Below are 22,143 nucleotides of genomic sequence, written 5' to 3'. Positions count from 1 at the left end.
TCAGAAGAAAAAGCCTAAAAAAGATAGAAGGATTCATTCATTAATGGAATTTCCACATTTTTCGATGGGACCCACAAGTTTCTCTTGGCTTCAAAATCCTCATTAAACTAACTTTTGTCGGCTATCAATTAATGGGTAGAAGATGATAATTGTGAAGTTCGGCCCTCATAAACTCGTCAAACCTGATCAAGTGAGTTTCTTCTAATTATGAACCCTTAGATGTTTCTTTTTGACTTCCTTTCTCAAAAAATTATTGAATTTTTTTTATGCCTTTTGATGTGAACCCATGTGGAATCAATCGAAAACGGAATTTGGGTCATCTTCAAGTTGGTCAAGCGGTTTATTTGATGAGGCGTGTGCTTTGGCTCCTCTATATCTCAGTTTCTTTGGCATAAAGGAGCAAATATAATGTCATCTTTATATTATGGGTATGACAATAAGTTTTGTTGGTCTTTAGGGCACAAATCTTTATATAATGTCACGATTATGTTTGTCTTGAATGTGTTGTCCATAATTATATGCCATGCAAACTCTAAATCCCGAATATAATGTATTGACGGTGATATCAGCTATGCAAGTCTTTATATTATCAGTATGACAATAAGTTTTTGTAGGTCTTTAGGGTACATGTCGTTGTATAATGTCACGATTATGTTTATCTATAACATGTTGTCCATAATTACATGTCGTTTTAAACCCTAAATCCCATATATAATGTCTTGACAGTGATATCAACTATACAAGTCTTTATATTATGGGTATGACAATATAAGTTTTGTGTACATTATCATTGTCATGTTTGTCTAAAACATGTTGTACTTGCTTCATGTTATTTCAAATCTTTTTTATCTTATTTTCGTTGTATGTTTTTTATTGAGTATATTTATTTATTTGAATTGATTTTTTGTCGGTGTATTTGACTCTTATCAAATATTTTCACTTAGTTATATGTTATTTATGTCGTTGTTGTCGTCTCCTATAATGGTTGCTAGCATGCAACATTTACTTTCTCAAAATATATAATATATTAAATATTATATTTAATTTGTTACAAAGTGTCTCAAAATTCATATATAAATATTAATTTTTGAGTTGAACAAGCTTTATTCGTGTGTTCCAGTCATATCAAATAAGTTTATATGAGCATTCAATATTCGTGAGAACGTGAAGTAAGACTAGCCAATTGTTAGATGATGATATATACAGATGTCTATTTAACTTGCGCGATTCCTGACCCAAAAGAAAGAAAGAAATCTCCATCTAAACAATAAATGGGTTGGGATTATTTCCCTACCCCGACCCCGCCTCACTCGACCCATTATAAATAGGTAATTTGAAAGGATGACTATTTGAAAGAAGACTCGAGATGATATTATTACGGATAATATTAAACAATTATATAAATATTAGAAAGATAATCCGCCCCCATCATTAATAAGGAATTTACCTTTTTGACATGAGACAAGCACATTATCATGAGCCATGATAGAGTCTACCTAGCTAGATTCTATAGACTATCTTCAATTTCTCAATAATTCATAAATCTTACCAATAAAGTGCAATTAGTTTGATAAAAAAAAAAAATTATTATTATTTTATCAAATTCAAGGAAAATTAACTTAATAATTAAAATAAATATTTAATTTTAAGGGTTATAAGAGAAATAGAAAAATAATAAAATAGTAAGAAGAAAATCTCGAGATTAAAAAAATGCGAGGAATTAGGATCGTAAAAGAGCAATAAAAATTAGTAGAAATAGAATAATGGTTAAAAAGAAAAATATAATTGTTGGTGCCGACACGTCGTCGTTTGGGTTCAATTGACCGTACAGTTTAAGCAGCATGCGTGAGCTGTCTGCATAAATCCATTAGAAAAAATTAAATTAATAAAAAAAAAAAAGAAAAAGAAAAAAGATAAGTACTCTTTCACTCTCATCAGCTATAAATGAAAAAGGTGAAATTTTGATGGGAGTTGCGCTCTTTCTCTCTCACACGAACTCTCTCGTCAAGCTAGCTTCAAAGCCCACAGTGGCTTTTATCTCCAAATTTCCTTCTCTCTCTCTATATATATTTATATATACAAGCATATGCAATTAACTCTGTAGCGTTTCTGAAGCATCTGTTAGATCTACTGCCCAGATTAAGTACATGGATTGAATGAGATTTGCGAGAAACGGAAACCAGAAGAACAGCAGCCCAAGGTGAATAGCAAAAACAACATCAACAACATAATTTTCTAACCCTACTTTTCAATTTTGATTTCCCCTTTTTATATTTCGTCTTCGGCTTTGCATCGGATCCGTGGTTTTTGATTCTGATCTTTTTTGTTCCTGCCTAATTTGTTGTGGAATAGTAGATTTTGGGTTCTGGGTTGAGGTGGATATCAAGTAATTTTTAATTCTTTGCTGCAATTTTGTAATACCCGCGTGGTGTTTGATGAAAGTCCCTGTTGGTTCTTTAGCTTCTTTTCTGCTTTTTGACTGTTTAGGGTTTGAATTGTAATGGGGTTGTGTTAATTGAGCTGCTACGACTGCTTTACTTGCTATGATTGTTGACTTTCCATAAAAGGGAGGCAGGGGGAGGGGTTAGGGGTTAGGCTGGCATATTTATACCTTTAAATCGAGTGTTTTAAAGGTTGCCGAACTTAGTTTGTTGAGAATTACTCTTTCTTGTCTTGATTCCAAAATCTTCTTCTCATTATGGTTCTCTCATAATTTTCTTTTGATGCTAATGGATAGCGTTTTGTTTGATTTAGGTCATAGTGGACATTGGTGGCAGTGGCTGTTGTATTGGGGTCTGTTCCATCTGTGAAATCTGAATATTCTTTCTGGAGCAGGGTAGTATATAACAGATTGAAGTTTTGCTTTTCTGGGTTGAGCTTGATTAATTTTTTGGGTTGGTCACTAAATTAATAGGGTGTCAACATCACTCTCGAGTGACATTCAAGTGGATTTCATTCTACGAATGCTAAGCAAAATAATCACAGCTACGGTTTGAGGATTTCAATGCTACTGAGACTTCTGGAATTGATGACAAAAGTTGAGACAATCATGGATGTACGTGTTAAATTTGCAAAATATGAGAGAACAGGGATTATTTACAATGAATGAATATTTTTTATTGTAGAAATTGTTGCTTTCCTGTAAAAGAGTAATGAAACGTTGTAATTTTAGGAAATGCGAACAGCTGTGATGTAAATTAATTATCTTGGTGCTTATCGGGAAGTCTGTAGTTTCCTGGATTCGTTAGCCAAGCTTTAACACCGCCCTATTGGAGTATTTTGTGGGAAATCCCCATTTATACCATGGAATCTACGACATCGCATACAAATCATCTGTCGGGTGCTATTCATCGGTTTATGCCTTTCATTGCACCTGCACTTCTGGTTTCAATAAGTTATGTTGACCCTGGAAAGTGGGCTGCGACTGTTGAAGGAGGTGCTCGGTTTGGGTTTGATCTGTTTGTGTTAGTGCTTCTTTTCAACCTTGCTGCCATTTTGTGCCAGTATCTCTCGGCTAGCATTGGGGTAGTCACTGGAAGAGGTCTTGCCCAGGTACAAATTATTTGTCCTCTTGGCTTTAGCATTTTTACTTATAAAGTGAAATTATTGTCATTTTCTTCTATTCAAATCCGTGGTCCATGAGATCTGAGGGATGTATCTCTCGTTTCTTTGTGCACATGTTAATGTTTCAGGTGTCTATCAAGCAGCTTTTATCTGAAAATCAGTCAGTCGACAGATGCTGATTTTTTTCCATATATTAGTTTTGATACCTTTTGCAGGGTAATTTCATGTGTAATTCACATTTTTATTCTCCTCAGTTTTACATGTGTGTAGAAGCATTTCCAGTTACTGTTATTCGTCTACGTTTTCAGTTTTAGGTTACCCTCAAGAACAGTTCTTCTTTGTGATGTTTGATACGTTAGGTTGTATCCTTCACTTACGCCTCTTCCATTTTGGTCTGTGCCTGTGTATAGGTTCATTTATTAATTTTCATATTACTCGACTGCTGGTTGCTAAATTTTGCTAGAGCTTGACCTTTTTTTTCTCCCTATTTTCTTCTGTTGATAATACCAAAGATTTGCAGCGAGGAGTATGATAAGTGTACATGCATCTTCCTGGGAATTCAAGCAGAGGTTTCTGTGATTCTGTTAGACCTTACCATGGTAATTTTTTTTTCTGCTCACTTATTCCAGCCAAACTTGTGATTCAATTTTGTTAAGAAAAATTTCAAGTGAAGCATGGTCTAATTTGATCATATTTTAACTCTTAAAATTTTGAATTCCAACTTGACTATAAAGCTAAAATGTTATTTAAACAACGTACTAGATCTTGGGCATTTCACATGGACTCAATCTTCTACTTGGGTGGGACCTCTTCACGTGTGTCCTTTTGACGGGTGTTGTGGCTGCTTTATTTCCTCTTTTTGCTAATCTTCTGGTAAGTTCAAAACTTTTAATCATAATTTGTTATTATTATTTTTTTTTGATGTAATTCATAATCTTAATGGGTTTGCATTTTCTAGGAAGATGGTAGGGCAAAGTTCATGTATATATGCATGGCTGGGTTTATATTGCTCTCTTTAGTTCTTGGAGTACTCATCAGTCAACCTGAAATCCCACTTTCCATGAATCTCATGCTGACAAGGTTAAATGGGGAAAGTGCATTTACTCTTATGAGTCTTCTTGGAGCAAGTGTCATGCCTCACAATTTTTATGTGCATTCTTCTATTGTGCAGGTACTCATTTCTTCTCTTGCTATCTGTCTTTGCTTGAGCATAGAACTGCGAATGTTTTACTTTTCCCAGTCAAAGTCGAGAGAGATTATTTTCGTCTACCAATATCTTAAGATTCGGATGTCATGCTGGGCAGTTCATTAGACAAAAACTTATGGGATTGGATACTCCATGCTTGAAAATGTTAATATGCGCATAGATTTTCCTCCTTGCTAAATTCATATTTTTCATGCAAGAATCACAGGAGTTTCTATGTAAAGTAGCATATGTGACGTTTGTCAATGACTTATTTTTACATCCCTCAGTTCCTAATTTTTCAGCATCTAGATTCCTCTGAAAGTTTGCTGGTGTAACTTCATAATGTCTTGAATGTGATAAATTTGTACTTGACATCCCCCGGTTCCTAATTTGAAGTATTGAGATTTATTTTTTCCTCTGCAAAGGAAAAACTTCTATTTCTTCATAATATAAATTTAGATATCCTTACTTACTTTATAATGTTATTTCAATATTTTCTTGCAGCAGCAGCAGCAGAGTCCGCCAAATATTTCCAAAGAAGTATTGTGTAATAATCATTTGTTTGCTATCGTCTGCATATTCAGTGGAATTTATGTGGTGAATAATGTTCTCATGAACTCAGCTGCAAATGTATTCTATAGCAGTGGCCTTGCTTTGCACACCTTTCCAGATGCATTGTCTCTAATGGAGCAGGTGTTCTACAGTCACCCTTCCCCCTTTAAAATATAATTTTCTTGTCTTGCTACATTTGCTCAGTAATACTGTGATTCATATTGATCTTATTCCCCATTTCTCTCAAATTATGCAGGTATTTAGGAGCCCAATGGTTTATGTTCTCTTCTTGCTTGTTCTGTTTCTATCAAATCAAATTACAGCTTTCACATGGAGCCTTGGTGGTCAACTGGTCCTGACTAATTTTTTGAAATTAGATATTCCTGGTTGGCTCCATTGTGCTACGATTAGGATTATTGCGATTATTCCAGCACTCTATTGTGTCTGGAGTTCAGGAGCTGAAGGGATGTATCAACTTCTTATATTTTCTCAGGTTATGGTAGCTCTATTGCTTCCATCTTCTGTGATTCCCCTCTTTCGTGTTGCTTCGTCAAGACCAATCATGGGTGCCTTCAAAATATCGCAGCTTGTTGAATTCATAGCAATTGTCATCTTTGTTGGAATATTAGGACTGAAAATTGTATTTGTTGTAGAGATGTTTTTCGGTAACAGTGATTGGGTGGTTAATTTGAGGTGGAACATGGGGAGTGGTTTGTCAATCCCGTACGTGGTTCTCCTTATTACTGCTTGTTCAGCGTTCTGTCTGATGCTATGGTTGGCAGCTACCCCATTAAAATCGGCCACTGCTATTGCCCAATTAGATGCACAAGTATTGAACTGGGATGTGCCAGAGGTTAAACCTGATTCAGCTGTTGAGAGAGAAGGCATTGATTTGGGGAAAGGCTCATACAGTGCAGAGCCTATAGCAAGTCATTCAGACTTGTCTGTTCCAGAGTTTGATTTTGATTTGCCTGAAAATATTATGGAGCCTGTTCAGGTGCTTGATTCAATTAATCAAGGTGAGACTCAATCTAGTAGTGTAGTTCCAAGCTCCCCTAAATACGTTTCAGAGAATCTCATATCCACTGAGGAATTAGTCTCATCCTCAACTGTTACTCGTGATGATCCTGACTCGACACTGGCTGACAAAAAGGTCTTAAAAATTGATTCAGTGGAGCCAGTTGAGAAGACTGTTGGACTTGACGGCGACTTGCGTTCTGAGAAGGATAGTTACGAGGTTGATAACTGGGAGGCTGAAGAGCCACTGAAAGAGATTTCTGGTTGTTTACCGTCTTCAGCATCTGAGGGCCCTGGATCTTTCAGAAGTCTTAGTGGGAAAAGTGAAGAAGGTGGGAACGGTACTGGTAGTCTTTCAAGGTTAGCTGGACTTGGACGTGCTGCAAGGCGCCAACTAACTGCAATTCTTGATGAATTTTGGGGGCAGTTGTATGATTTTCATGGAGTGGCCACTCAAGATGCTAAGGATAAGAAACTAGATTTATTACTCGGAATTGATTCGAAACTTGTAACTTCCTCTCTGAAATCAGACGCGGTTGGAAAAGATTCTCCTTACTCATCTCCTCTTGGAAGCAAAGCATCTAATCCAATTTCTTCAGGTTTATACGACTCTCCGAAGAGTTTGAGGGTACAAAGTGGCTTAGATTCACCCTATGGGGTACAAAAGGGACATCAACCAATGTGGTCTAACCACATGCAGCTTTTTGATCAATATGTCAATAATTCTAGCCATAATGGTCTTGACTCTGGAGTGAAGCGCTATTCTAGTTTACGCAGTTTGCCTTCTTCTGAGAGTTGGGATCATCAGCCTGCCACGGTCGACGGTTCTCAGTTATCTTATCTTAGTAGAATGGCCAAGGACAGAAGTTCTGGTCACTTGAATGGTCAATTGGATCCATCAGCCTCTAAATATCATACCTTGGGTGGTGCTGGTGGTGCAAGCTTGCGGGACTCGGTTGCTTTTGCAATGGGGCAGAAGTTGCAAAATGGCTTGGGTGCTTGTCAGGCCCCTGCCCCTGGATTCCCTAACTTTGCTGTATCCAGGAATCCTGCTTCCGAATCTGACCGGCAATATTATGATCTTTCCCCTTCTGGAACCGGTGAGAATTTATCGAGTGTATCTAATACCAAGAAATACCACAGTTTGCCTGATATTCATCGCGATCAGCATGTATCAGATAAGAGTTCTCAATGGGATAACGTGACTGGTTATGGATCATCTATCAGTCGGATACCATCTCGTGGGTTGTCCTACACAAATTCTGGATCAAGATCAGTGGCTCCTTTAGCATTTAATGAACTTTCTTCGTCAGGTGTTTACGGTGGTGCTTTGTCGCCACAAATGAATCCTCCTTTGGATTCTGGATCCTTCTGGTATAGACAGCCTTCTGAGCAATTTGGCTTGGGTAAAAATAGTAATTCTGAGAGTAAAGGAATTGGAAGGCTGCACACAATTAGTCAAGAAGCTTCTTTTGTTGTGAATTCAGAGGCTAGGCTTCTCCAATCCTTCAGAGACTGCATTGTCCGACTTCTGAAATTGGAAGGATCAGACTGGTTGTTCGGGCAAAGTGATGGTGCTGACGAGGAACTAATTGATTGCGTAGCTGCCAGGGAGAAATTTCTTTATGAAGCTGAGACACGGGTGGTCCGTATGAAAGAACCTCCTTCATTTTCTCCTGATAGGAGATCAGGATCTGGACTGAAGAACGACTCGAACTTTGCAAATGTTTCTAAATCCTCAGTACCTCATTGTGGGGAAGGCTGTATTTGGAGATCAGATTTGATTGTAAGTTTTGGTGTATGGTGCATTCACCGAATTCTGGATCTCTCGCTTATGGAAAGTCGGCCAGAACTATGGGGAAAATATACTTACGTACTAAATCGTCTTCAGGTAAACGTTGACTATTTTTCTCTCTATCAATCACATAAGCACTTTTTCTATGTTGTCCAAAAGCAATATGCCAATACATCTTGTATCTATGCTAGTAGGAATCGTCATCAAAACTTCGGTTTAAACCGTCATGGCAGATCGCAAAATGGTGCATTTTGTCATTCTAATTGTGTCCGACTCTAATGAATACATCCTTTCAGGGTATTATTGATCCAGCATTTTCAAAGCCTCGCATACCAATGCCGCCATGCTTCTGCCTTCAAATTCCCCAAGCATTCCAGCAGAAGAGGTCAAGCCCACAAATTGCAAACGGAATGTTGCCTCCTGCTGCAAAACCTGGCAAGGGAAAATCCACCACTGCTGCAATGCTTCTGGATATGGTTAAGGATGTGGAAATGGCAATCTCTTCCCGAAAGGGCCGAACCGGTACAGCTGCAGGTGATGTAGCCTTCCCAAAGGGGAAGGAGAACTTGGCATCGGTCCTCAAACGCTACAAGCGACGGTTATTCAATAAGCCTGTTGCCACTCTCGAAGTATCACGCAAGCTTCCAGCAGCAGCATCTGTTCCTTACAGCTCATAGCATTTACACCCAAACATGGTGATGAGAAGAACTAGCAGCTGTTTAATTTTGGAAAGCAGCTCATGGTCTGGAAAGAGATGCCCCCATCTTGGTCTTTCACTCTTTCACTCTCAAAACATGTATCATCAAAGCCCTTTGCTTCGGATTTTCTTCCCACATGTTAGAATATGAATAGGATGTGACTCATTGGACTTGGTGCAAACTTGCATGGAGATTGATTGGTACGATGGTTGCACCGGTTACTCGTGTCAACGTAATCGCCGGAGAGACCACGAGGTGACCTGAAAAAGTTGAAAAATGTTCGTATATAGCAGACAGAGGTCTAATGTGCTGTGTATATATATTGTCTGTGCAAAACTTTCTGAACATTTCAAAACCTTTTTCCACAAAGGTATTCTAGTCTGGCTGTTTGTTACATCATGATGGATGGGGCTACTTTCTTTTGTTGCCGCTTTGGGTTATCAATTCAGATAATCTGAATTGGTTTATATCAAGGCGGTTTAGTCAGTTTCTGAGGTTATCTCCTTCTTTGGTGCCTAGATTTCATATCGAATGAAGGAGAAGAAGCCCAAAACTTTGAGAGGAAGTCTGAAATGAAAAGCCCAAATAGGATAGTATCTGTCGGTGGTAGATTTGGGTTTGTTATAAATGGTTTCAAAGTTAGACACCGGACGGTGGGCTAGCGAGGACTTTGAGCCTTAAAGGATGTTGAGCATCGAAGGGGGTGGACATTGGGCGGTGTGCCTGCTAGCGAGGTCATTGGGTCTTGAAGGGGGTGGATTGTGAGATCCCATGTCGGTTGAAGAGGAGAACAAAACATTTTTTATAAGTATGGAAATCTCTTCTTAGTAGACACGTTTTAAAAATCTTGATCTAAAAGGGTAAGAAACAATTACAATTGAAACCCGGGGCCTCATATTACTTTCCTTGTGAAGATACATTGGTTTCAATAATTTAATTGTAATCGTGGGGCCTCATATTACGAAAGGTTTCTAGTAGTTCGATTTGCTGTGGAGGCATGATATCATTTATTGTATGACTTGTTTAATGTGAGGTTCAAATAATTTTTGGAATAAAAATGTCAGTCTTGGTCTTCACTCAAATATTTGTCTATTTTCATTGGTAGGTTCGGTTCTCGTTTAATAGAAACTTAGAGATTTGAACCCCATCGCTTATGAGTCCGCTAGCTCATTCTTCAACGGACATGCAAACATCTCGCTTCTCCAAATCAGCTCATAGAAATAAATCCGATTTACTATTAAGTTAAACAATATTTTCCAAAGGTCAAATTGCTAATAATTATTTTAAAAAGTAATATATCTATGGTATGAAACAATTATACAATATTTGATAAAAAAAACATATTTATCGATTGAATCTGGTCACAAGTTTTTTTTCTTCTTCAGAATTTTAGTCACTATACATGCTCTTAATTTTCTCGATAATGTTAATGAATAGATTCATGTCCTTATCATTCTTAACCTCTTTGTACCTTTAAAGCGTAACTTATACGTTCGAAAAATATTCTAGCCATTACAATATGGATAAGGATAAATAAACACGGCAAGACTCCACTCCCTCGAAGACAAGATTCTAACTAATCTAAATGCTAAACTATTGATCCTGAATAAATTGAAATTGGGTTGGTTTTCACGTCTGTTTAGTTCATTAATATTATAAGAGAAGAAATAGTTCGAAATTAAAACACAAATGATATGAACAGAAATCGTTAGCTACTAAGAAAAACGTAGGACCTTGATTCTGAATCAGATTTAAATTCGTTTTATAGGATTAATAGATATTCAATTTATAAATTCAATTAAATAGGATTTAAACTCCTTTGTTTTATTAAAATTTTTCATTATAAAGAAAAAAGAATTAAATGAGTATTTATTTATTTATTTTCCATTTTTGCCCAAATAAACACGAAAAACCGAGGAGAATATAAAATTTTATAATTGAATAATATTTTCCTTTTATATACTTAAATTGACCATATTAGAAAATTTCCCATCTCAAGATCATAAATAAATAAATTCATTTCATTTTTTATTATTATTAAACTAATTAAGGTTTTCCATTATTGCAATTCTAATTCATACATTAATTAATTTGAAAATTTATTTTTCAATTATATATAAATGCCCTCAAAATCAAATATTTTGTCGTAAGAAATCTTTCGAAAAAAAACTCACAAATAAATGTTTATGAGGTCGTAATTAGTTAAGACATATTATCGACTAAAAAATCTAAAGGTGTTTGTAAGTGTTGATATGCTTGAAGATCCAAGTGACATTGATGTTGAGCAAGGTGTGACTCAACCACGCGAACTAGGTGAAAAATAAATGACACCTCAACAATGTAACACGGCTTAATAAAATCATGCTTAGAAAAGTCATAATACATATACGTTAGCTAATTAAGGGCATTGATATGAGACATTTTGGAGAAACCAAAAGTAAAATGATAGTTCATACTGTTTTGGAGAGTCGTTGTTCCTAGCATGGTATCCAAGTACTCGTGTCAATTATCTCAAAGTTTTCGAATAAAGGGTGGCTCCAAAGAGAGAAGACCTCATGGTTTATACGTAAGAAACACCATCAAGATTGTTCCTAACATATATGTCACGAGTGTCGGTATATTTTGCTTGTTTTATTTTGATACAATCACATAAATTCGAAGATTAGTAAGATTCAAGTTTGAAAGAGTTTTATTATTTACCAATCATTCGATTATTTCTTTCTATATGTGACCCAATCGAGTAAGTAACATTCATTACATCAACCTAAGGTAAGAATTATCAAACTTTGGTTGGATCTCTAAAATTTAAGAACAATAATTTTCTATAGCTTCATCATCCAATTAGACACTTAATCAACAGTAGTTCACTATTGTCAACGCTAACTTGCAGAACCCTAAAAACGTCTTAAAAAATTATAAACAGACAATCAACTAAACTCATGCAATTTTAGTCGAGGTGTGCGTAAATTAATGTCTATCGATTATGTAATTTTAAGCGAGATGTACGTAATGGGTCTATATATATATATATATATATATATATATATACACACACACCCATCCTCCAAGGAAAAAAGAGCTCCACAAACTCTTTCAATAATTGAAAATTGTAAAAGGCTTCAATTATTCTCACCAACTCCTTTTTTTTTCTCTATTTAAAATCCTTTTTGGAGGCTGAAGAGGAAAATGAGGAGTTTTTTTAGGTCAAATTTACATAAAATTAAAAGAATTGATAATATTATAAAATGTTTGCTAACTAAATAAATATCCACCAGTTTGAATTTCTCACCCATAATCTTAAAATAAAATAAAATAAAATAATTCAATGAAAAATTCAACAACCCCTCTCATCTACTTTAATTTTTTTTTTTTAAAAATCTATTAAATAAGATTGGCTCCAAATTTAGAAAAAAAAAAAAAAATAGCGAAAATGATAAATTTCAAATATAGAAAAACCAGCCAAATAATAGCAAAAAATTAAATCCAATGAAAAAATTAAAAATGTTTCCATCTTGAGAATAAATCTATTCAGAACCGAAGTTTATTAAGAATAAATATCAATTACCACAATCTCCGATCTCTCAAGGAAATAAGTCGGCTCATTTCACTCGGTTACTTATGCGAGTGTGAGAATGGTTCGTGCTTTAGTTCTTGGGTTCGTTCATGCAAGCAAATAATAATAACCACAAAAATGTGAACGGGGTTGAGATTTGAGTTATTTTTAGGTTTTAATGAGGAAAAATATGGCCAGATTTGCAATTTTTTTTTAAAAAAAGTTGCTCTATTTGACCTTTGAAAATCAGGGAAGGTAGGCAGCGTTGATCCTCATACTCTTTTCCAACTACCACTTCTTGTGTTGTTCTGCTTCCACCATGCTTCCTTACTTACCTCACCCACCATTTTTGCCTTTCTATTTAAACACCCTTCCTATACTCTCTTTACACAATTCATTTTAACTCATCTCTTTCTTCTATTCTTCATCCTTCATTTTTTTTCCATTTACTTTTCTTCTTTTCATCTAACAATGGCCGCCATCCACCAAACCAACGACACTCTCTGCCCCATTACTACTCTTCCCGACCCACTCAACTGGGGTGTGGCTGCCGAGGCTCTCAAGGGGAGCCATCTCGACGAGGTGAAGCGCATGGTGGAGGAGTACCGGAGGCCCCTTGTCAAGCTCGGTGGTGAAACTCTCACCATTTCCCAAGTGGCTGCCATTGCCACTCGTGATAACCATGTGATGGTCCAACTGGCCGAGTCTGCTAGAGCGGGCGTTAAAGCTAGCAGTGATTGGGTTATGGAGAGCATGAACAAAGGCACTGATAGCTATGGTGTCACTACTGGCTTTGGTGCTACCTCTCATAGAAGGACCAATCAAGGTGGCGCTCTTCAGAAGGAGCTGATTCGATTCTTGAATGCTGGGATCTTTGGAAGTGGAGCTGAGTCCACCCATACTCTGCCCCACTCCGCTACCAGGGCGGCCATGTTGGTGAGAATCAACACTCTTCTTCAAGGCTATTCGGGCATTCGATTTGAGATTTTGGAAGCCATAACCAAACTCTTGAATTCTAACATCACTCCCTGCTTGCCTCTTCGTGGAACCATCACTGCTTCGGGTGATCTTGTTCCTCTTTCTTATATTGCTGGATTGCTCACTGGCCGACCCAACTCTAAGGCGGTTGGACCAAATGGAGAGAGCCTTAATGCTCAGGAGGCTTTTCGACAAGCTGATATTCCTTCTGGGTTCTTCGAGCTGCAGCCTAAAGAAGGTCTTGCTCTTGTCAATGGCACTGCTGTTGGTTCTGGATTGGCTTCGATTGTTCTGTTTGAGGCCAACATCTTGGCTGTTTTGTCTGAGATTTTGTCCGCAATTTTTGCTGAGGTTATGCAAGGAAAGCCTGAATTCACCGATCATTTGACTCACAAGTTGAAGCATCATCCTGGTCAGATCGAGGCTGCTGCAATTATGGAACACATCTTGGACGGAAGTTCTTACATGAAAACTGCAAAGAAACTGCACGAAACCGATCCTCTCCAGAAGCCAAAGCAAGATCGTTATGCTCTTAGAACTTCTCCTCAATGGCTTGGTCCATTGATCGAAGTTATTCGATTCTCAACCAAATCTATCGAAAGAGAGATTAACTCGGTCAACGACAACCCTTTGATTGATGTTTCAAGGAACAAGGCCATCCATGGAGGCAACTTCCAAGGAACTCCCATTGGAGTCTCCATGGACAACACTCGTTTGGCCGTTGCTTCAATTGGAAAGCTCATGTTTGCCCAATTCTCAGAGCTTGTCAACGACTTCTACAACAATGGGCTGCCTTCAAATCTCTCTGCAAGCAGAAACCCAAGTTTAGATTATGGATTCAAAGGTGCAGAGATTGCGATGGCTTCCTATTGCTCTGAGCTTCAATATCTTGCAAATCCAGTGACGAGTCATGTACAGAGCGCCGAGCAACACAACCAAGATGTTAACTCGCTGGGTTTAATCTCTTCAAGGAAAACAGCGGAAGCCCTTGATATCTTAAAACTCATGGCTTCCACCTTTTTGGTTGCCCTCTGCCAAGCAATCGACTTGAGGCATTTGGAGGAAAACTTGAAGAACGCAGTAAAGAGCACCGTGAGTGTAGTGGCCAAAAAGGTTCTCACCACAGGTGCCAACGGTGCAGTTCACCCATCAAGATTCTGCGAGAAAGATTTACTGCAAGTAGTGGACAGAGAATACACCTTTGCATACGTAGATGATGCATGCAGTATGAGTTACCCATTGATGCAAAAATTGAGACAAGTTCTTGTGGATCATGCTTTGGGAAATGGTGAAGAGGAAAAGAACGCAAGCACTTCAATCTTCCAAAAGATAGGAGCTTTTGAAGAGGAATTAAAAGCCATGTTGCCCAAGGAAGTAGAGAAAGCAAGATTGTGGTATGAAAATGGAACGTCAGCCATTGAAAACCAAATTAAGGAGTGCAGATCTTATCCATTGTACAAATTTGTAAGGGAGGAGTTGGGAACAGGACTGGTAACTGGGGAGAAGGTGATATCTCCTGGAGAAGAAAGTGAGAAGGTGTTCACAGCTCTGTGTCAAGGGAAGATGATCGACCCAATTCTTGAATGCTTGAAGGAATGGAATGGTGCTCCTATCCCCATCTGCTAGTCATGTTCTTGCTGAACCAGAGGATCCAAAATTCAATTTACAGTCCATTTTAAAAATAAAAAAGGACTCATCTTTATTTATTTTGTTTTGTTTTTTGTTTTTTTTTTTCATTTGCCCTTACAAGTATAATGTTCATGTGTAATATTTGGGAAAATTTACCCTAATTAATATTCAACATAAATTTCTTACATTTTTTTTTTCTCGATAGGGATTAATTCAACTACTCGTGTGTATATATATATATATATATATATAGTTCAATTGGTTTAAAATGGGTAAATTAGAAGAGAAATCACGGAAGAAGCCTAATCCAGGATAAATTTGAGTTCAACACAGAATTATCGGACCGAAAGGAGAAGAGTAAAATTTAGATTGAATATCTATATGAGATTGGATCGGCCTCCCAAGGAAGCACACACCATGCATGTCTTTGACTTGTGACATCCTAATTCAATCTTTAACCTAATTTATAACGAAAATGTAAGGAACCCTAAAATGGTTATGTTAAGGATATTTAGTACTAAATTATAGTTTACCATATACATCATATTTGATATTTTATTATAAGGCTAGATATTTGCCTTTCTTATCATAGATATCTCTCATTTATTGTTATTTTCATTTATTATTCTTTCCATATCCTTGTAATTTATTTGATTATAAATAAGATGACTTTCATACCATTTAAGTGTGATGAATTATGCAAACATTGTCATGGTATTAGAGCTTTTTTGGTTTAACAAATCCTTTATTTTCAATGGCTTATGAATCCTCTACTCATCTTTTTTTTCCACCACCCCTATTGGCTTTGACGCCGCAGGGGCAGTCGCCATGACTGCCACATACGGAGCTGATTGATTACTCTTCGGCTCCACCCTTTTGACCTCCAAATCCCCCTTTGTCACTATGTACATACAATCTTACCTTCACCAACACAATCGGTTGCCCCTTAGCCAACATAGTCTCTCTCATTTTCTTCCCAATCAACCTTTGATCCTTCACAGAAACCCTAATCTCAGGATCCTGAGCGTTCTCTTCAGAAATATACGAAATCTCAATAAGCCCATTGACCTTCTACAGAGATTCAATCTGATTCGTTCATGCATGTCTTTGACTTGTGACATCCTAATGATCAATTCATCTTTAACCTAATTTATCACAAAAATGTAAGGAACCCTAAGATGGTTCTCATATAAATACTTTTCTTAAGGAAGATTTAACACTTTCTCATTCTCTAATATGTTGTTACAACCAAGTTTTCTTTGCAGCTAAAACATAGAAGTTTGGATGACAAGCACCACATTGATGGGCAACGCTTTCCGTTGGAGGATACAAACCCTACTTTAAAATTCACTAAAGCTAAAGTTAAAAACATGGAAGCTCATGGTTCGAAGCTTTGAAGTTAGACACAAAACTATGTGTAACGACCTTAAATTTTTATATATTTAGAGTCGCTACTAACATCTCATGCTCATCTCTTATGTAGAAATATAATTCTTAAAAGAAAACATCATCTATAGTATAAATGTCGAAAACATTTAAAACATCCTCTTTTTTGAAAAACACAGTCATACTCTTATGTGTTTAAATTCGAAATACTTAAATTTAGAGAAAATAAAAACAAATACAAATTAATTTAAAACAATAAAATGCAAACATGTTGATAAGAAAAGGAACCACTACAACGGGAGTAAGATTCGGATTACCTTGTTGATTGAATATCTCAAGACAAGAATATTGTTTGAGATTCGAATCACTTCATAAGCAAGATCGATCATGTCTAGCTTGAATGATTCTTGTTGATCAAATATCTCAAGGCAAGAACACTTGCTTGAGATTCGAATCACTCTACAAGCAAGATTGATTATGTCGAGCTTGAATGATTCTACATGCAACCTAAACTACATAGAATTGCAAAGAAACTTAGCCATTGGCTAAAGAAGAGCACAAATGATTCTTTTTACTCTATTTTTCAAGTCTCTTGCACATACAACATACATGGCTTTATATAGCCTCAAAATGAAACTATTAAAGGCATTCTAACATTCATACTTGGCCATAATTAACCATTATGTAATTGTAACCTATAGTAAATAAAGTCTTAAAATACATAAATGAAATACAATAACTCTAAATTGTAACCCACCCAAAATTTATTTATAACAATCAAACTTCATTCTTCTCCAATGTGGCATGAATTGAAACATCTTTTGATAATTTTGACAACCTTTTCTTCACATCTTCATTGAAGTATATTGTATGATTGATGTCTTTTGGTTCATATCACATGTTCTAACTTAAGACTAGAAATTTAAATATGAGCCTACTTTATACACGTGACAAAGTCTTGTTGAGAATTATTGGAAGTGAGTCGCACATTGGCTAGTTTAGTGGAAGATCATGGGTTTATAAGTGAGGAATACTATCTTCATTGGTATGAGGCCTTTTGGGGAAGCCCAAAACAAAGTCACGAGAGTTTGTGTTCAAAGTGGACAATATCATACCCAATATGAACCACGACCAAGGAATTTCCATACCTCAAGATCCAATTACAAGGATGAGAGCCAAGAAGCTACAACAAACCTTGTACACTTATATTCAAGCTATGGTGGGCTATCAAATGAAATTCTAGAAGAGGTTGGAGACCTTCATTACATGTTGTGCAAAGTTGAGCCTCAAGAAAGTGATGCATTAAATGCATTTAAGTTGGGGGTTACCATATTCCACAATTAACCATTTTAACATGGAGGTTATGATCATTTCTCATTTACTAGCAAATTTAATTTGGGAGTTATGTGTATGTAGGTTAAGGTTGTAAAGGTTATATAAAGCCTCATTTTCTTTGATTAGGGACATCACATTTTCGAATTAAAAAGAAATATAATTTCTATTTTTTTTAGCTTTGTTGAGAGCGATCTCTTTGCAAATTTTGTGTTTAGAACTTACCTGCTAAAGTCATTTAAGTGGTAGTGATCAAACCTCTTGGGGAGTGATTCGAATCACAAGTTTTCTTTACTCTTGATCTTGACAATCAAGGTAATCCGTGAGTGATCAAACCTCTTGTGGAGTGATTCGAATCACGAGTTTTCTTTACTCTTGATCTTGACAATCGAGGTAATCCGTTTCATACTTTTCTTTGGGTTGATTCCATATCAATACCATTGTTTTGTTTTTTGTTTTTTGTTTTCCCTTTCATACTTTTCCTTAGGTTGATTGTCTTTATTTATTTTGTTTTGTTTTTTAGTTTAAAATGTTTATAAGTGCACTAAGAAATCACAAAAGATGTTGATTCTATATCAATACCGTTGTGGAGAGTAGTGATTCCTTAGGATGATGAAGAGCTTTGCTTTGGGCTTCGCAAAAGGCCTCATACCAATGGAGAGAGTATTCTTTATTTATAAATCTATGATTATTCCCTAAATTAGTCGATGTGGGACCTTACATCATCCAACACCTCTCCTCGAACAAAGTACGCCTCCCTTAATCGAGGCTCGACTCCTTTGGAGTCTTAATCATTTTGACTGCCTTCAAGGACGCTTGACTCCTTTTCTTTTGGAGTCCTTTGTTCGACTATGCAATCTATCCCTCAAATTTCTAACATTTTTTCTAAAATACGTGAATCATTTTCTTAAATTTATTCCTAAAAACCCCTAAATCATTTTCCTAAATTTATTCCTAAAAGCCTAAATCATCTTCTTAACATAAATATAGTCACTCATACAATGGTTGAACTAATTCTATTGGGCTAGTGATGATATTTTAATAGAAGAAACCTAACCCGGGACAAATTTGGGTTCAACATAGAATTATCGGACCGAAAGGAGAAGAGTAAAATTTAGATTGAAGATCTATATGAGATTGGATCGGCCTCTCAAGGAAGCACACACCATGCATGCCTTTGACTTGTGACATCCTAGTTCAATCTGATCCGTTCATCTTTAACCTAAATTATCACGAAAACGTAAGGAACCCTAAAAGGGTTCTCATATAAATACTTTTCTTTGACTTAAAAAAGATTTACGGCTTCCTCATTTCTCTAATATGTTGTTACAACCAAGTTTTCTTTGATGGGCAACGCTTTCAGTTGGAGGATACAAACCCTACGTTAAAATTCACCAAAGCTAAAGTTAGAAACATGAAAGCTCATCGTTCGAAGCTATGAAGTTAGACACAAAATTATGTATAATGAACCTAAATTTTTACATACTCAGAGTCGTCTCATGCTCATCTCTTATGCAGAAATATAACTTTTAAAAGAAAATATCATCTATAGTATAAATTTCGAAAACATTTAAAACATATCTTTTCTGAAAAACACGGTCATGGTCTTATGTGTTTAAATATGAAATATTGAAATTTAGAGAAAAAAAAAAATAATAATAAGAAAATATCATCTATGGTATAAATGTTGAAAACATTTAAAATATTCTCTTTTCTGAAAAACACGGTCATGGTCTTATGTGTTTAAATATGAAATATTGAAATTTAGAGAAAATAAAAACAAATACAAAATAATTTAAATATGAGCCTACGATGTTAAGAATCACGACTCTCCGCAATGGTATGATATTATTTGAGCATAAGCTCTCATGGCTGTGCTCTGGGCTTCCACAAAATACTTCATACTAATACTAATAGAGATAGTATTCTTCACTTATAAACCCATTCTAAATTAACCATGTGGGACCCACTCCCAATAATCATCAACAATCCTCCCCTCAACAAAGTACACTATAAGTCTCCCTTGAGGCTTATGAAGCTCTCGAATAGCCTCCCACTAATCGAGGCTCAACACAATTTTGTTGAGAATTATTGGGAGTGAGTCGTACATTGGTTGGTTTAGTGGAAGATCATGAGTTTATAGGTGAAAAATATTATCTCCATTGGTATGAGGCCTTTTGGAAAAGCCTAAAACAAAGTCATGAGAGTTGTGGAGAGTTGTGATTCCTAACAAGTCTCTACTCACAATGTCGTTGTCCTCAATACATGATGCTCTTGGGACCTATCTCTATCTTTGCCTTTACCTAAAAAATACATGCAATTATGCTCTTGGGACCTATCTCTATCTTTGCCTTTACCTAAAAAATACATGCAATTATGCTCTTGGGACCTATCTCTATCTTTGCCTTTACCTAAAAAATACATGCAATTATGCTCTTGGGACCTATCTCTATCTTTGCCTTTACCTAAAAAATACATGCAATTATGCTCTTGGGACCTATCTCTATCTCATCTAGGGGTGGTATTCGGTATTCCCAGCTGGTATGTTAGATTTCATCATTTGAGTATTAAATTCCCAATCCTCTTTCTCTAAATTTTAAAATGGTCGGTGTATTTCATTCTCCCAATTCTCTAAATTCTACAATAGTCAATCCTATGTAGGCCACTGAACTTGGAAAGTTAGATTTCATGGTTCAAGTATTAAATTCCCAATTCCAATTCTCTAAATTTTATCATGGTTTATGTGTTAGATTTCATCGAGTATTAAAGACTTTGCCTGAGAAAGTATTAGAGGTGATAATACAATTTTTAGCCTAAGTCCATCTACTTGATCAGGAATTGATTCTTTTATATATATATTTTGTCTACAATATAATAACATTTCATATGATCTAACACAATTCCTATAAAATTATTGACACGAGCTCAAAGCATCCACCTCCACATATCATCAACTAATGAATTTGTTATTATTTTGTGTGAATTCTCCGATGACTTGTCAACAAAAAGGTTGATGGCCATTCACTTTCCTTTGCTAACTCCCTTTTCGTCCTAACAATCCCATTTCCAATATATTTCCTCGCATATTTACACAAATTTCTTTCAAATATTCATCCTGTTTTATTTTCTTTCAAAAATAATTCTATAATTTAGTCCAATCATAATTTCAAAAGTAGGGGTGTACGTGGTCCAAGTTCGATTGGGTTGTAAGATTTTTTTGACCCAACACAAGAGTTCGAGTTCGTTAGATTGGTCACTCAACTCAACCCAATCCTCTATTTACTTGTTGGGTCGTGGGATTGTTAACTTTTTTAAAAAATTTAAAAAAGTTTTATTTATCCACAATTTATAATTATTGGATAAAATCGGAAATAAAATTAGTAAAAGTTCACAAATAAACACAAATCAATCGTTAAAAAATAAAAACAAATTCATCAACAACAACAAAATACTGACGCTTTTATAGAATAAATAAGAAAAATATCATGAAATAAAAAAGATTAATTTTAAAAAAACTATACCTAACAAAAATAACAAAAAAAAAAACAAAAAATTCTTACATCAAAATAGATTTACGTGAATTATGAGAAAAATAAAAAAAATTATATGCTTTTGTATAAAAAACTATATGCTTTTGTTTCAAAAGATTTATAAATCGTATTCAATAACCTATCCTAAGTTTTATATGGTATAAATCATATTCAATAATCTATTGTAAACTATATTCTTGAAATTTTAGTTTATTCACTTTATAAAATAGTATAAAATGAATGGATAGTTGTTTGTTAGTTTATTTATGTTATAAGTAATGGGTTTAAAAATAGTATGAGAAATATAAAAAATACAAAAGAAATTAAATAAAAAAAATAATTTAAAAAACTAAAAATAATAAATTAATAAAAAAATATAAAAGAAAATAAACAAAATAATAAAATCAAAGAGTAGGGGCGCACGCTTCTAATAAGCCCAATTACTACTACACCAGACTCGTTAATACCCTTGACTTCTTAGCGTATGAGTTTTATAACTTTTGTTCAGTTTGGGTCAATCCGAGATTTTTGTCCTATAAACACGAAATCGAACTGAATCAATTCGGGTTCGATAAAAATAACCCAACCCAATTTGAACTACTAATCGTTCCTATAATTTGGATTGAGTTGGTCTGGATTGTCGGGTTACTCGGTTGGATGTACACCCCTAATTGAAAAGTTTATTTTTTTTTATAAATTCAATAAAAAATTTAATCACATCTCGACTAAAAAATTGTATTGTGAATTCGATTACTAAAACCATCGAGGTTAGGTATGACTAACCAAGCTCAAGGTTTGGTGAAAAGTAACAAATATAAAGTTTGGTGAAAAGTAAGCATTTCAAAGTTTGGTGACAATAATATTTATTTATTTTTTTATTCAACTTTTCTTTTCTTTATTTTCTGAAAAAAAGAAAAATAAAA

At 35.5% G+C, this 22,143-nt stretch overlaps 2 protein-coding genes across 4 annotated transcripts; both read left to right on the top strand.

Annotated features, from left to right (window-relative positions):
• Nucleotides 1-1,975: 1,975 nt before the first annotated feature.
• LOC111471133 (ethylene-insensitive protein 2-like) lies at nucleotides 1,976-9,214 on the top strand. 3 transcript variants are annotated; one of them, XM_023116824.1, is made up of 9 exons: nucleotides 1,976-2,200; nucleotides 2,755-3,055; nucleotides 3,221-3,552; nucleotides 4,077-4,163; nucleotides 4,327-4,437; nucleotides 4,523-4,735; nucleotides 5,255-5,443; nucleotides 5,559-8,210; nucleotides 8,411-9,214. In XM_023116824.1, the coding sequence occupies exons 3-9, from the start codon at nucleotides 3,304-3,306 to the stop codon at nucleotides 8,789-8,791; spliced, it is 3,882 nt and encodes a 1,293-aa protein (XP_022972592.1). In that variant the 5' UTR covers nucleotides 1,976-2,200; nucleotides 2,755-3,055; nucleotides 3,221-3,303; the 3' UTR covers nucleotides 8,792-9,214. The 3 variants fall into 3 exon arrangements, with proteins under 3 accessions (XP_022972592.1, XP_022972593.1, XP_022972594.1); XM_023116825.1 differs by having other exon boundaries at nucleotides 3,173-3,552; XM_023116826.1 differs by having other exon boundaries at nucleotides 2,755-3,552; nucleotides 5,258-5,443.
• A 3,563-nt stretch (nucleotides 9,215-12,777) lies between these two features.
• Nucleotides 12,778-15,043, top strand: LOC111471137 (phenylalanine ammonia-lyase-like). The gene has a single exon (XM_023116831.1). It carries the CDS (start codon nucleotides 12,837-12,839, stop codon nucleotides 14,967-14,969), a length of 2,133 nt encoding a protein of 710 aa, XP_022972599.1. The 5' UTR covers nucleotides 12,778-12,836; the 3' UTR covers nucleotides 14,970-15,043.
• Nucleotides 15,044-22,143: the final 7,100 nt, after the last annotated feature.

The sequence above is a fragment of the Cucurbita maxima genome, unplaced genomic scaffold, assembly GCF_002738345.1.
Source record: "Cucurbita maxima cultivar Rimu unplaced genomic scaffold, Cmax_1.0 Cma_Scf00049, whole genome shotgun sequence".
In the NCBI taxonomy this organism is placed as follows: Eukaryota; Viridiplantae; Streptophyta; class Magnoliopsida; order Cucurbitales; family Cucurbitaceae; genus Cucurbita; species Cucurbita maxima.
Note: the sequence above shows the minus strand (reverse complement) of the source record. Positions and strands in the feature narration are given on the sequence as shown.